Source organism: Galeopterus variegatus, unplaced genomic scaffold (assembly GCF_000696425.1).
Source record: "Galeopterus variegatus unplaced genomic scaffold, G_variegatus-3.0.2 Scaffold389, whole genome shotgun sequence".
Lineage (NCBI taxonomy): Eukaryota > Metazoa > Chordata > Mammalia > Dermoptera > Cynocephalidae > Galeopterus > Galeopterus variegatus.
Genome location: NW_007726500.1, coordinates 176394 through 191211, shown reverse-complemented (window position 1 = coordinate 191211; position 14818 = coordinate 176394). Strand labels below are relative to the sequence as shown.

General features: G+C 38.3%; 1 protein-coding gene across 1 annotated transcript in view; it reads left to right on the top strand.

The window, feature by feature from the left end:
• Positions 1–2939: 2939 nt before the first annotated feature.
• ANKRD42 (ankyrin repeat domain 42) overlaps positions 2940–14818 on the top strand; it is a 52523-nt gene continuing 40644 nt past the window's right edge. Inside the window, exons 1-3 of the mRNA XM_008568233.1 lie at positions 2940–3966; positions 7558–7721; positions 14127–14234. Of these exons, the coding sequence (XP_008566455.1) occupies positions 2940–3966; positions 7558–7721; positions 14127–14234 (1299 nt within the window). The remainder of the gene's footprint in view (positions 3967–7557; positions 7722–14126; positions 14235–14818) is intronic.

The window sequence follows — 14818 nt, the reverse complement described above, 5'->3', positions numbered from 1 at the left end:
CTGTATTTTTACTTAGGATTAAAAAAACTTTTTAAAAATCATAATGCAAGTATAAAAAATAAACTTCCCTTTCACACCATCTCTTTCTTGCTCTATAAAGTTAATGACTGAGTTAACAATCCGGTATAGATCCTCTCTAAAACGTTAAAAAATCCTTTTACAAAATAATTTTACTTAGGAAGGATTAAAAAAACTTTTTAAAAATCATAATGCAAGTATAAAAAATAAACTTCCCTTTCACACCATCTCTTTCTTGCTCTATAAAGTTAATGACTGAGTTAACAATCCGGTATAGATCCTCTCTAAAACGTTAAAAAATCCTTTTACAAAATAATTTTTAAAAATTAAAAAAGATAACATATTGTTTTGTGTCTTTTTTCATTGCCAATATCTTACAACTCTTTCCATGTTGATTAATGCATGTAGATCTGCATTTCCACCACTGATAAATGCAGGATAATTTATTTAGCCATTCTTCTACTGATGGATACTCGTTTCTTTGTAGTTATTTACAAGTGCAAAGTGTTGCAATGACTATCATAATACAAACATCTGAGCAACCAGATAGTTGCTGGTTCGTGGGTAATACACATTAAAAATTTTGACAGGGTTAGGGTTGTCAGAGTTATGCTAGTTTCATAGTTCGGAAGCACTCCATCCTTCTCTACGCCTTGTTCCTGGTGACTCTTGTCAGGGATAGGCTACTTTAGGATATTCTTGTATGTTTATCAATTTATTAAGGTTTTCTAACTTTTGAACCGATTTTATGAAATTTATATTTTCCTATAAAATTGTGCAAGACAATTTTCAAGATTATTAGTAGAAAATTACACAAAATATTCACTTCTAATTTCTGAAGTCTCCATGTCATATTTGTAATATGTTCCCTTTTTTCCCAATACTGTTCTCTTTTTCTTCCTTAGATTTGCTAACAGTATCTATTTATTGTGTTTTTCAAATTCCACCTATTATTATCAGTCTTATTTTCTATTTCATTAATTTCTCCTTTTATTTTAATTCCTTTTAAATTTATTTTGGGAACTTTTCTGCTACTTGTTTCTCTGTTCACTTTTCTGATCCTTCCTGCCATGTGTATATCTTTAAGGATTTGTCATATGCTACCTCATTCCCTTATTGAGTTTATCCACTCCTTACAGCAAAGCAAAAACTAAAGACTTTATCTAATTATTATTAAATATTTAAATATTACTGGAGTCAGTCATAATGGGTTCTAATCCCCCAACTCCTACTTATGTGATCTTGGTCAAATCTGAGCTGTTCACCTGTAAAAATAAAAACAACAATACAGATTAAGTTTGAAAATATTTGCAAATCACTTAGCATAGTAACTGGCCCACATAATAATGCAATACATGTTTGGCAGACAAAACGCCTCAGTTATCCCATTTCTAAAAATGAGGGAATTGGGATAACTAATCCCAAATTCCCTTCCAACAGTGAAAAACTTTATATTCAGCCAGAAAGCTCATCAACCTGACAAACGATCAACCCACCCACTCACCCACCCAACAGTTACTAAGCCTTTCCCTTGAATCAAATATTCTAGATCTCAGGAATGGCTTCTTCCAGAAGCTCAGAGTTCTTGGAATGTGAGGTGAGGATCAACTGTTAAATAGGTAATTACAACACCATGTGATATGTGATTTAATAAAGGCCGTGGAAATTCAATATCTTTGAGAAGCATGTGCAGCAAAATCACCTAGGTTGGAATCCCAGTTCAGGTATTTACTATTTATTATCTATGTACCCTCAGGCAATTAACTTTTGTGCCTTATTTTTCTATCTGTAAAAAGGAACACTAATACCTATTCTGGCAGGTTATAATAAGGACAAAAACAAGAAAATATCAAGTACTTAGTACAGTGCCAGACAGATCATATGAATTCAATAAATGGGAGTTATTAATATAACAAAAGGCTATGGAAATTCAAGAAAGGCAATCTACTGTATCTCAAGAGAGGAGAGAGGGTCAGTAGAATTTCGCAAATGTGTTCACAGAATAAAACTGGGCAGAGGGCAGGCTAGTTTCCTGGTAGAAGGAACAGCATATATAATGGCACAGAGCTATGAAAGAGTATGGTGTGTTTCCAGGACCCCAGTTCCCGAAAGTAGAAGATATGTATGGCAAGGCAATAAGGATGGAAAAAAACGACCTGAGAGGTATCAAGGTTAGTGATACCCCTGGAGGACAGAGAATTATTACTAATTTCTGCATTCTCGGCTGGTAGCACAAAATCTGACCCATATGTTTGCAACAAATAGTTAATGGAAGAATATGTGTTAAGCAACAGGGTTGAAGAGAAAAGATTTGGGCCAAACTCTTAAAAGGAAACATGTTACCGCGAAAGGAACCTAGGATTTGGGGTCAGAAGCCGTGGAGCAGTCTTTTGACTAATGGTCTCTGTTTTTATACTTGCTTTACAACTTACCTACTGTTCGGCCTCAGCAAATTACTGATATCTTGAGTCTGCTGACCTGTGAAATGGGAATAACACCTAACAAGTGGTTATCAAAGAACCTGCCACTAGAAAGCACTCAATAATGGCAGCGGCTGAAGCCGCTAACTTCTCCTTTAGGTCTTTTCCATACTTGTGAAATGACAGGATAAGAACAGATTCTCTTCCAACAAGCACTTAAAAAACATACTAGGTTTGCCAAGGACGAAAAGGCCCCGCCCGGCCCGCACCACACTGGTCACCTACGCAGACTGTGATCCTGGGGCCTCCACTTGGGTCGCTGAGAAATGGAGAACGTGATCGACGACAGACCGTTCCAGAAACAGGCCTAGATAGACTCGTGTGAGACCGAACAATTCCCATCGAAAACCGGTCCGTATCAGCGGCCGAGTTCTCTAGAGGAGAAGCCTTGAAAAAGGTGAAAGGAAGCCGGAAGAGACGTAAGGCCGTGAGGAACCGGAAATGACCGCAGCACGCCGGAAGTTTACTCGTTTCCAAGGCGATGGTTATACCACCGCTCTAGCCTCGCTGCTGGAGGGGACGCTGGAAAGCGACTTGGAGGAGAAGGTACAGGTCGACGGCGGCCGCCGCCACAGCGCCTCACGGGGAGTAGCAAACGAAGACGGCGGCCGCCGCATTAGCCACCACGTGTGGAGGATAAACGGCCGATACGGCCATGGTGGCGCCGAGTCAAGGGAAAGAGTTAGCGAGGACCAGGACTTCCGTTGCAGCGACGACGGAGAAAGAAAACATGAAGACGGTAACTGCCGCGCCAGGGTCTCCGCAAGAAGAATAAGTGAAGTCGTCAGCTTTTCCCGCAGCGACTCGAGAAGAGTCAGCGAAGACCTAGCCTACCACCGCAGTGTCTCTCGGGAGAGAATTAGGGGAGATGGTGGCTACCGTCACAGCCGCGGCTTCCGCAGCAGCGACGTGAATTTAAGTGAAGTTGGCAGCCACGAAACTAGTGACTCCTGGGGAACGGTCAGAGAAGACCGCGGCCTCCGCTTCAGTGGTACTTGGGGGGCAGGTAGTGAAATCCAGGGCCCCCGAACCAGCGACTCCGGGGAGAAAGTCAGTGACGACCGCAGCCGCCGCCTCAGTGGCTCTTGGGAGGGAGGGAGTGTCGATGGCCACAGCCTGAGTAGTTCTTGGGACGGTGTAAGTGAAGACCAAGGCTACGCGGCCAGTGACTCCTCCGAGGTGAGTGTCAGCGAAGACTCCAGCCGCCGCCTCAGTGGCTTGTGGGAGAGAAAAAGTGAAGACGAAGTTTCCCGCTGCAGGGTCCCCTGGGAGAAAGCAAAGGAGGACCGTGGCCCCTGTCCCAGTGACGACGACGAAGACGGCCGCTGCTGCTGCAGTAGCTCGTGGGTGAGATCAAGTGAAGACCGTCGCAGCAGCAGGGGCCTGGACTCAACTCCTTCCCAGAGTCGGAAGGGTTGCACCATGCCCGGGGTGGCCTCCACTTCCTCTAGGGAGACTGCAAACCCGTGTGAGTCAAACTATTTCGTTGGCCCGTATCTCTGCCACTTTCCTTTTTTTCACTTCATCCCGCTAATGCCTAAGCCTTTTCTGGCGTTTCCCTTTCCGTGTCGTCACACTTCTGTTTCCCCGTTCTTAATCTATTTTTAGTGGGTCCCAAAGCTGTTCAGCTGTCCCCCGTCCTCATTTCAGCTTTCCTCCCTTTTTTCATCTGCATTTTTTGAGACTTCTTGCCTAGATTGACATCAACTCTTGTTAAATCTTGTAAACCCTTTTAAGTTCTTACTTGACTTCTCTGCATCATTTGGCCCTGTGGAGATGACAAATTAATTTACCTAGTTTTCCTTCTTTCCACTGTATTCATTCTCCCTTTCCTTTGCTGACTCCTTTTCTTCCATCCTCTCATTAAATGTTGCTTTTTTCACTTGATGGTGCCATCACTGGTCCTCTTTTTCTTGTCATGTACCATGGCTTTAATCCTGCTAATGTCCCTCAAATCTATGTTTTTCATTCATCCATCCAGTAAACATGAGGGAGTCTTCTCAACACTTAACCCTTTTGTCGTCAGCACCACGCTCTACCAAATGAGCCAACCAGCCAGCCCCTGTATTATCTTTTAATTCTAGTTTTCCAAGAACTTTTTGAAATACCCTCCTATTTATTGGGTGCCTACTATGTGCTGTGTTTAAGGAAATATCGGTAAAGAAGACAGGCACATACCATACTTTCTTAGTGGTGAAGATAAATACTGAGCAAATAATGACTAAGGACAGTAGAGTGCATTGGTTCCAGTACAGGGTGAGGATGGGTGTCAGAAAAAGCTTTCTAATACTGAGACACACCTACCACTGAAACCTGAATTCCACATCTCCTCTCTGAGCTTCACACTTATATATATATTTCCCTTCTGGAAATCTTCTCTGGGTGCCTCAAGATCAACATGTCCAAAATGTAATTTGGTATCCGCACTTCTTCTCTGTGCTTCAGTGTTTGCTGTCTCAGTTAATGGTAGCACAGCACTAGGTGACTAAGTCAGACATCCCGAAGTTACCCTATTTCTCTTCCCTGTTTCACTCACTATATCCATCCAAGTTCAGTTCATCCTATTTCCATTAATATTTGTTGAATCTGTCTCCTTTTCTGTTCCCGCTGCCACTATCTTAGTCTCAGTCTTTCAGGCTATGGAGCTGTTTTCTTACATAGTCTCCCTGACTCTCTGGTCTTGCCTTTTTGCTCCCCAGTAAATACCCCTTACTGCAGCCAGCCATAGCAACTCAGCATTACAAATCTAATCATTGTAATTCTTCTGCTTAAAATTCCTCAGTGATTCTTCACTGTCTGCCCAAGTCTAAGTTTTTACAAGTTCCACCATAATCTGTCTCTTGTCTAGTTTTAGCCTCTTCTTCCACTTTATGCTTCCATGATAAGATTTTTTTTTAGTGGTTTCTTGACCACATCCTACTTTTCACACTGTCTAGGATGCCTTTCACTGCTCCCACTTTGCCTGGCATACTCCTGCTCATTCTTGGAGATTCATCTTAGATGTTACTTTCCCCGGGGAATCCTTTATGTTTCCCTTCCCTCCTACCCTAGATGAGTTAGAATTCATCTGTTCTTCCATAAGTTCTTATGAATATTTCTGTCATTGCTCTTACCCCATTATTGTATAATTTGTGTTTATATCTTCTCTACTAATCTGTGCGTTTCTTGAGGGTAGAGACCGTGTCTTTAACTTTTTATCATTATGGTAGACACCAAATTAATGATGAGTGGATGGATGAATGGATGAATGAATGAATTGGGGTGGAATATGGTAAGAAGAAGGCTGTAAAATTAGATGGAGTCACATTATGAGAGAGTATAGACTGTCATAATAAGAGTTTGGAATTTGTTTTGCGGACTAGCAGTGGCCAACCAATAGCAGTTTGGAACAGGATTATGATGCAATATAGGGCATGAAGCATTCCTGCATAAGATGAATTAGAGTGTCCCTGTACAAAATGGATCAGTGTAGAACACCATTTGTAGGTCTTGCAGTACTGAAATAAAGGAGAAGAATAAAGGTGTGACCTAAGGAATGAACATCATTAAACATTTATTAAGTGTTATGGATCAGTGTAGAACACCATTTGTAGGTCTTGCAGTACTGAAATAAAGGAGAAGAATAAACGTGTGACCTAAGGAATGAACATCATTAAACATTTATTAAGTGTTTGTGTGTGTGTGTGTGCCTTTCTTGCTTACTTCTCCATATGCATATATCTTAATTTTTTCTCAAAATCTTGCTCAAATGTTTCCTCCTCCTCTGTGATGTCTTTGATTTCTCCTTCTTAATTTTATCTATACTGTCTGAGGTCGTTGCTGTGGGGTTTTTGTTTTCATTGTATCTATCCAAATAGATTTTAAAGTGTTGATGGAAGGAAAATGTGTTAAAACCATATCTGTTTTACATTGTGTTATAATAACTGGCACATGGTAGATGCTTAGAAAGGATTTTAGGGTACATGTATAGCATTTTGTTAAAGGCTGGTGTAAGATATGATTCTAGACCTTTAAAAATTAACAGTCTGATTGTGGGCGTAGGATATATACATAGATAAATGTAGTATAAGTTTGCATAGATCATTGGCCAGAAGTGTTGGTGAGTTGTTCTCAAAACAACCTGAGGTCAGTAATCATGCCTTTTTTTGGTTTGTCTTATTTAGGGAGTGCTCCAGTTGAACTCTTTACTCCTTCTTTCTTCTCCAATAACGGTCTGTTTATGTTTAGGTACCTTTATTGCCTCTAGTTTATAATATGCATTAAAATATTTCTTAGTATGGTAATTTTGACAATGCACTCTTGATGTTTGGTACATTAAATTATTTAATATAAAACATTAGAGTGTATGAACTAAAAACTGTGACCTGTCATTCCTTTCTTAGTATAAGACATATGGATTAGAAAGATAAGAAAAATGTTAATAAAATATATCTGCATATGTGAGATAAGGCTCTGGTAAAGTCTTTTTCACTGGGGTGTAGAACACTGGACATATTTCAGAACGTTTGTATTCCCCCTTCCCCTTGCCAAAGACGTGAGGTCATATTTCTTGGCTTTTCATAGTGATAATGTGGTGGGGTTTCTAGAGGCAAAAAATCTATGAAAGTGTAGGGGTTCCCCAGGACTGTGACCCCAGCTATTTCTTATTCTTAGGCTAGTCCATACACAGCCCCAGGCAATTCATTAAAATGATCATGTAAGTGCTTCCACCAGTTTATGGCTCCAGCAGCTTCTGCTCCAGGTAAGCTGAACTCGACTATGTTTCTCTGTATTTGCCTGTCCCTATAGATTTGGGGTGGCCTCAGCTCTCTAATGGGTCCAAGAAAAGTTGATTTTTGGTTTATTCAGTTTTTTCATAAAAGAACGGGAGTGTCAATCTCCATGCTCTTTATGTGTCAGAGCTGACACTTGAAGTCTGATAAAGACCTTAATCACAAACAACTTTGTAGAAAAGTATTTGGCAAGCCAAAGTGATTTTGTGCTTTCTGTTGAATCATTGCTTTAGGCCTTTTTTTTCATTGTTCTGTAATATATTTTAAGAAATTTGATTTTTCAATAGGTGCCGGGAAGAAGGTGCATTTTGGTAGCATACATGATGCAGTACGAGCTGGAGATGTAAAGCAGCTTTCAGAAATAGTGGAACGTGGAGCCAGCATTAATGAAGTTGATGTTCTCCATAAATTTACACCTTTACATTGGGCAGCACACTCTGGAAGTTTGGAGGTAAGAAGATATACATATTATTAAACTGAGGTAAGTTTACATTGATAGCAATTTTGTAAATTTAGTGAACAGAGCTGAGGTGTTCTGCTAGGTACTACAAATGTTTTTCTTTTCAATTCAGTCTAACATTTGAGTGTTCCACTTCACTTAGGTTTTACAACAAATTATCCCCAAACTTAGTGTCATAAAATAACCATTTATTTATGCTCATGAGTGAACCAGGAATTTGGATCCCAGGCACAACTGTCTCTGCTCCATTAAGTCTGGTCTTCAGCTGGAAGTTTCAAAAGCTGGGACTGGAATCTTTTGAAGGCTTATTCACTCAGATGTCTGGTTGTTGATGCTAGCTATGGACTGGGCACCTTAATTCCTTTTCATGTCAGCCTTTTTGTGAGGTCTCTTCACCCGGGCTAGTTTTTGCTTCCTCATAATATGGTGTCTGGGTTCAAACATAGAGGATAACTTATAGAGGTTAACATAATGAATACTTATCCTAACATTTTTGCTATGGTTGCTTCAGATTTTTAGAAAAGAAATTCAATATTGCCCATACATTTGAAGTCCCTGAGCACCCCTCTCAGTTGCCATTCCTCTCCTTTCAACTCCAGCGATAGCTATTACCCTTACCTTTATTTTGGTGTTTATTATTCCCATCTATGTTTTACACTATTAATACACAAAATTATGTAATTGTTTTGAGTGAAATTATACTTTATATAAATGACATCACATTATATATATCATTCTACAGTTTGTTTTTTTTTGTTTGGCAATATGCTTTTGAGTTTTAACCATGTGGTTACATGTGTGGACTCTAATTCATTTCTTTCAGCCATGTTGTAATAGTTTATTCTTAGAATGATATCAGAATATATCCATTTTTCTTTTTTTGTTGGGGTTTTTTTTTTTTTTTTTTTTTTTTTGGTGGCTGGCCAGTACAGGGATCTGAATCTTTTACCTCGGTGTACATTTTCCTATTGAAGTATATTTAATTGTTTCAATTTTAACTGGTACAGACAATGCTTAAGTGAATATTTTTATGCAAGTCTTCTTATTTTTGGACTGTGTACAAAACTGGAATTTTTCTCATTATTCAAGGTTGTGTGTGCGGGGCTTATTTTTAGTTACAACATTTCCCCAGCCTGTAAGCCATAGTAGGTCATTCTCTTTTTCACCCCTGCCACACAAACACAGGCTACTTTCTACAAATATGGCTGTTTTCTGTGATTTCTCCTTTGTTGTTGAACTTCTCTGCTTCTTGTAACTAAATCTGGTCTGGAGAATCTCTATCAGTTTGTGTCTCTATCACTTGAATTGTTGTGAAGAAGGGAGTTTTGCTTTGACCTGTCAGAGGATTCTTCTCACTTGGGAAAAAAGTACCTTGATGGTTTTTTGTGAGCTTATAGCCCAGGGTAGGTATCTCTCTGCTGTTTCCTCCCACATCCTTGTTCAATCTGCAGCTTTATCATCTGTTTTGTGGTTGGGTTACAGATGTCTTCTAATTTCATCAAAGTTGGAGTTTTCTTTTTGTTTTTCTTGGTCTTTGTTTTTGGGTAATTTTGGAGAGAAGGGGAAAAATACTGATTTTACTCTGCCATATTCAAAGAGGACATCTTTATATACCGTTTATTTCATCTCTTTCCTGGTACCCTTTCAGCATCTCTGATTACTCTCACTTAGTCTTCTTTGGTTAACTTACCCTCCCTACTCTGTATATATGTAGGTATTCTTTACACTTCTGCCATTGGCCTTCTCTTTCCTACTTTATACTCTCTCTCCAGGCAGTCTTTTATACTTCTTTGGCTTTATCACTTCTACGTAATTCATTTATTTGCTTTCTCTCCTGACTTTTGGATTATGTATCAGATGCTTAATCAATAGCTTATGCATATCTGACTGGCATCTCAAATTCAATTGGTCTGAAACTAAAACCATTGTTCTTTTCCCTCCCTTTCTTAGCTTTCCAGGGTAATAGCCTTTGAATTATTATTGAGTTGTCTCAGTGTTTCAGAGAAGCAAAACACATTATCAACATATGTCTAGGTGAAGGTGCACTTTATGATGCACATTGATGCAGTGAGAACTGGTCACTACATCAGTTTGTTCTGTTCCATCTTTGTCTCCCGAATTTGTCCTCTTCATCCTCATAGCCATTGCCTTACATATAATTGATTTTCTTCTTTTCTTGTCTCATCCACCTCTACTCTATATCCTATATACAAAGTTTTCTCTGTAAAACTAAAATCTGATATTACTTAAAACCCTGTAGTGATTCTCTGTCTGCTGTAGGATAAAGTTCAAACTATTTAACACGGTACAACTTATCTCTCCAACCTCATCTCCCATCAACTCGTTTTATTTATTGGAGTACTAGTAACTATTATCTTTTCCCAAACTAGTCTATTATTTCGTACTGTTCTCACCTCTTCCTGCTGATTACCTGGTTGAAGCCCAGGTCAGGAAGCACCAACTTGTTAAAGCCTTCTGTGTATTCCCCCTCAGTATCCCTCAACTAGCTACTTAGTGTTACCCCTAAATCTTACACATTTTAAAAATTGTATTGCTCGTTGAATTGTATTCTCTATTATATTTTGAGTTCTTTGAAGTTACCATTTGGATCTTATTCATCTTTTTTACATAACATCTAGCATGGATGTTAGTATCTGGCATATTGGGTCACACTGTAGTTTCTTGATAAATGTTTGTTATATTGCTAAATTTGTTGAATTAAATTTATATTTATATTTTAGTGTCTAGCATACTGCATAGCAGATGTTCAAGAAATGTTGTGGAATTTTTAATGAAAATAACTATTAACCAAAAGATTTTAGTGCCTTTATTTCTGCTTAAAGATCATCTCTTAAATCTCTCCTTGAGTACTGCATTGACACTTACATTTTGTTACCCTTTCTGAAATTTGTTAAGACTTGTGATACTTACATGTTAGTAGTATAAAATAATCACTATATTAGCAATTGGTGAAAGCTATACTTAATTAGTCTTTATTTTTTCTTCTGTCAGATGATATCTGCTATTGAGCCCCTTCTAGTGAACTTTTCATTACAGATATAACTTTCAATTCCAGAATTTCCATTTGGTTCTTTTATAATTTCTGTCTTTACCTATATTTTTCTGTGATGAGTCATTGTCATCATACTTTCCTTCAATTCTTTAAACATAGTTTTTTTTAATTCTCTGAACATATTTATAACAGCTGCCCTGAAGTCTTGCTAAATCTAATACCTGGGCCCCCTCAGGGACAGTTTCTGTTCAGAGCCTTTTTTCATGTGTGTGGGTTACACATTCTTGTTTTCTTTGTATGACTTAGAAGTTTTTAGTTTGACCTGACATTTTGAAAACTGGGCATTTTAGATAATATATCGTAGCAACTCTGGATTCTGATCCTTCTCCCCCATCCCCTGCCCAGGGGTGGTTGTTACTGTTTGTTTGTTTTTGTTTCTGTTTTTACAGCTGGCCAGTATGGGAGATCCAAATCCTTGGTCTGGGTACTACATCATGGTCTAACAAACTGAGTTAACCGACCAGCCCTTTTTGTTTTTTTTAGTGACTTGTCTGGACTAATTGTGTGAAGTCTGTTTCTCCCACAGTGTGTGGTTGCTGATGTTTGCTCGGCTTCTTCTTCTTCTTGTTTTTAATTGTTGTGTTTTTCTTTAAGCCTGACTTTCTAGAGGATCACTTCTGGGTCAGTATAGTTTACTGGTCAGCTAGTGATTGGTCAGAGGATGTGCTAAAATACTTCGAGCCAGTAAAGATTTCATATTTTACTGATGGGTCTGTGTGTGTCTTGAGGAATGTTTTCAAAGCAATTTACAAGTCAGCTCAACTTTTTTTTTTTTTTAATGTGTTTGCAAGGCCTTGTGGTTAGCCAGGGATGACTAGCCAATTTAGGCCCGCTTCAGTCTTTCCTGAGTGTGAGCAGTCTTGTACATGCATACAACTTTTTAGATTACAAAGGATAAATGGAATCTTAGGAAGACCCACTTGGCTGTCTCATTTTTTAGATTTCCCTATTAATTTTTTGGGTGGCCTTTAGTTTTATTGCTTGCTCTAACCAGTATCATGACATCAGGCTAGCTCTGATGTTGCTTTTCCCAGATTGTTCGCCATGAGATCAGAATTGTTTTTGACAATGTACCTGGGCATGGAATTTTTCATGTTCAGTTCCAAATAAAGTTACTCCTACTAGCAGGGCAATGGAGCTGTCCACCCTAGTAGGACTTCTTTATTCTTTATGGAGCTGGGGATAGAGGATAATTGTAGACCCAGGCTAAGAACACCACAGAGTCTCCCTGTTCTTACTGAGATTCAGTAGATTTTCTTGAATAAATGCCTCACATTTTATTTATGCCTTTGGTCAATTTCTAGAGTCTTTAAATGTTTGTTTTTGACAATTTTGTCTAGCTTGATCATTGGTTCTTGTGGAGGATTTGCCAGGTTCCTCACTTAGCCATTTCTGATGATTGGCCAGTTGATTTTTTTTTGACAAAAATGCAAATGTAATTCAGTGGAGAACAGATAGTATTTTCATTAAATGGTGCTGGCACAATTGGACATTTATATGTAAGAAAATGAACCTTGACCCATATCTGGCACCATATGTAAAAATTTATTCAAAACAGGTAATAGATAAATGTAAATCTTAGACTTATAAAACTTCTAGAAGAAAACATAGGATAAAGTCTTTGCAAATCATATTCCTGACTAAAAACGCGTAGCCAGATTGTATAAGGAACTTTCAGAACTCAACAGTAAGAAAAAAAAAATTTTAATGGGTAAAAGATTTCAATAGACACTTTCTCAAAGAGGACATATGGATGACAGATAAGCATACGAAAAGATGTTCAACATCATTAGCTGTTAGGGAAATGCAAATTTATTTATTTGTTTTGTTTTTTGTTTTTGGCAGCTGGCCAGTACTGGGAACCAAACCCTTGACCTTGGTGTTACAAGGGTGTGCTCTAGGGAAATGCAAATTTAAACCACAAGATGCCACTACACACCTATAAAAATGGCAACAACCTCCCAACCACCCAAAATAAAAAGAAGTGACTATATCAAGTGTTGACAGGGACATGGAGAAACTGAAACTCTCATGCGTTGTTGGTGGGAATGTAAAATGGTATAACCACTTTGCAAAACAGTGGGGCAGATTTTTTTTTTTTTTGCACTGACTAGTACACGGATCCGAAGGTGGTTTTTTTATAAAGTTAACCATATACTTATTTTATGTCCTAACAAAACCTCTTCTACATATTTACCCTATATAGGATCCGAACCCGTGGCCTTGGTGTTATCAGCACCGCACTCTACCGAGTGAGCCACGGGCCGGCCCCGAAGGTGGTTTTTTTATAAAGTTAACCATATACTTATTTTATGTCCTAACAAAACCTCTTCTACATATTTATCCAAGAGAAATGCAAAGTGAGTATATGAATGTTTACAGTGGCTTTATTCTCTAGTACCTGAACAATGAGTGGTAAGCACTAGCACATATTAGTCTCTCTGTAAATATTCAGTGAATAAATAAATGACTTACTGTGATTATTAGTGAGGTTGACCTTTTAAAATAAATATCTTATTGGTCATTAATCTCTGATAGGAAAACATTACCTAAATGATAAGCCTTTTCAACAAATGATATGGCTGTGACCAATGTGAGAATGTAACCCAATAATACAATCAATTCTTTTAAAAAGAAAGAGGCTTCTTGGAGGTAGAATCTACGAACTTGAACTGAAGACAGTACCCCATATGTAGCACAGACCTCCAAGCCAATCTGTATTATATTGAGACTTAGGGTAATTTTTAAAAATCTTAAGATGCATTTGATGTCCTTCCTCTTTTTTCTTGTTTAATAAGCCATTTTTTTAGAATATACGATTGGAATAAGAATGTTTGCTCTGGCACAAAAGCTCCTGGAACCACTGAAAAATCTGTGGTAGAGATTGCAAACAGGCAGCCTTTGATTGAATTTGGGACATTGGTATGTTTTGTTTGGCTTGCACAGTGTTGGTCAAACAGAATATTTAACAACATTGGATCAGCATTTCACTTACAGAAGCAACTGATTGTAAATGAATAGTGTTACACCTTCTAGACAAGGAATGTGGTGTCCAGTTTGCCACAGTTTTCACTACTTCGTATCATTTACCCAACAATTAGGCCAACTGTTGGCTACCATGTTGTTGTGCTTGTGCTTTTGTTTTTCTTACACCTTGTTCCCTCATTCACTTATGATGCTTCTCAGGCTACAGTGGAAATTTCATACTAATAGGCTAAATTTAAGAGATATACAGAAAAAACTATTTTAAAAGATAAAAATTTTTTAAAATGTTAAAAACATCTACCTTATCACTTGTTAACACAGTTATTTTCTTAACTTAGTGTCTTCATTGGCTGCTTTGGCATGGAGCTGATATCACACAAGTAACTACGAGAGGTTGGACAGCAGCTCACATAGCTGCAATCCGGGGTCAGGATGCTTGTATGCAGGTAATAATAACTTTGGTTTCTTTTTATTAATTCAGTGAATTCAGTTATTTTAGCATAGTTTTGTTGGTCTATTATTTTAATTATTTGATCTAATAGATTTAGGTATATTTCCTAAACAAGAACTTAACTGGATTCCATGACTCAGATAATTTGATATCAACTATCCACTTAAATAAGTGGTATGAAACCAGAGATCCTTTTGTCTCTGAAGTAATTGGCTGTCTGTTCGGATGGTTTTGAGAGATGTCAGAGACATGCCCAGATTATCTCCTTTATAGCTTGCTGCTATGGTTTGGATATTTGTATCCCCTCAAAATAAATATGTTGAAATCTTAACCCCTCCATGGTGATGATATTGGGAGTGGGACCTTTTGGGAGGTGATTAGTGCCCTTATAAAAGAGGCCTCAAAGAGCTAGCTAGCTCCTTTCACCATATAAGGATGTATGAGAAGGCACCATCTGTGAGGACCAGGTCCTTCCAAGAAACAGAATCTGCCAGCACCTTGAGCTTGTACTTCCCGGACTCCAGAACTGTGAGAAATAAATTTCTGTTGTTTTTAAGCTACCCAGTTTATGGTGTTTTG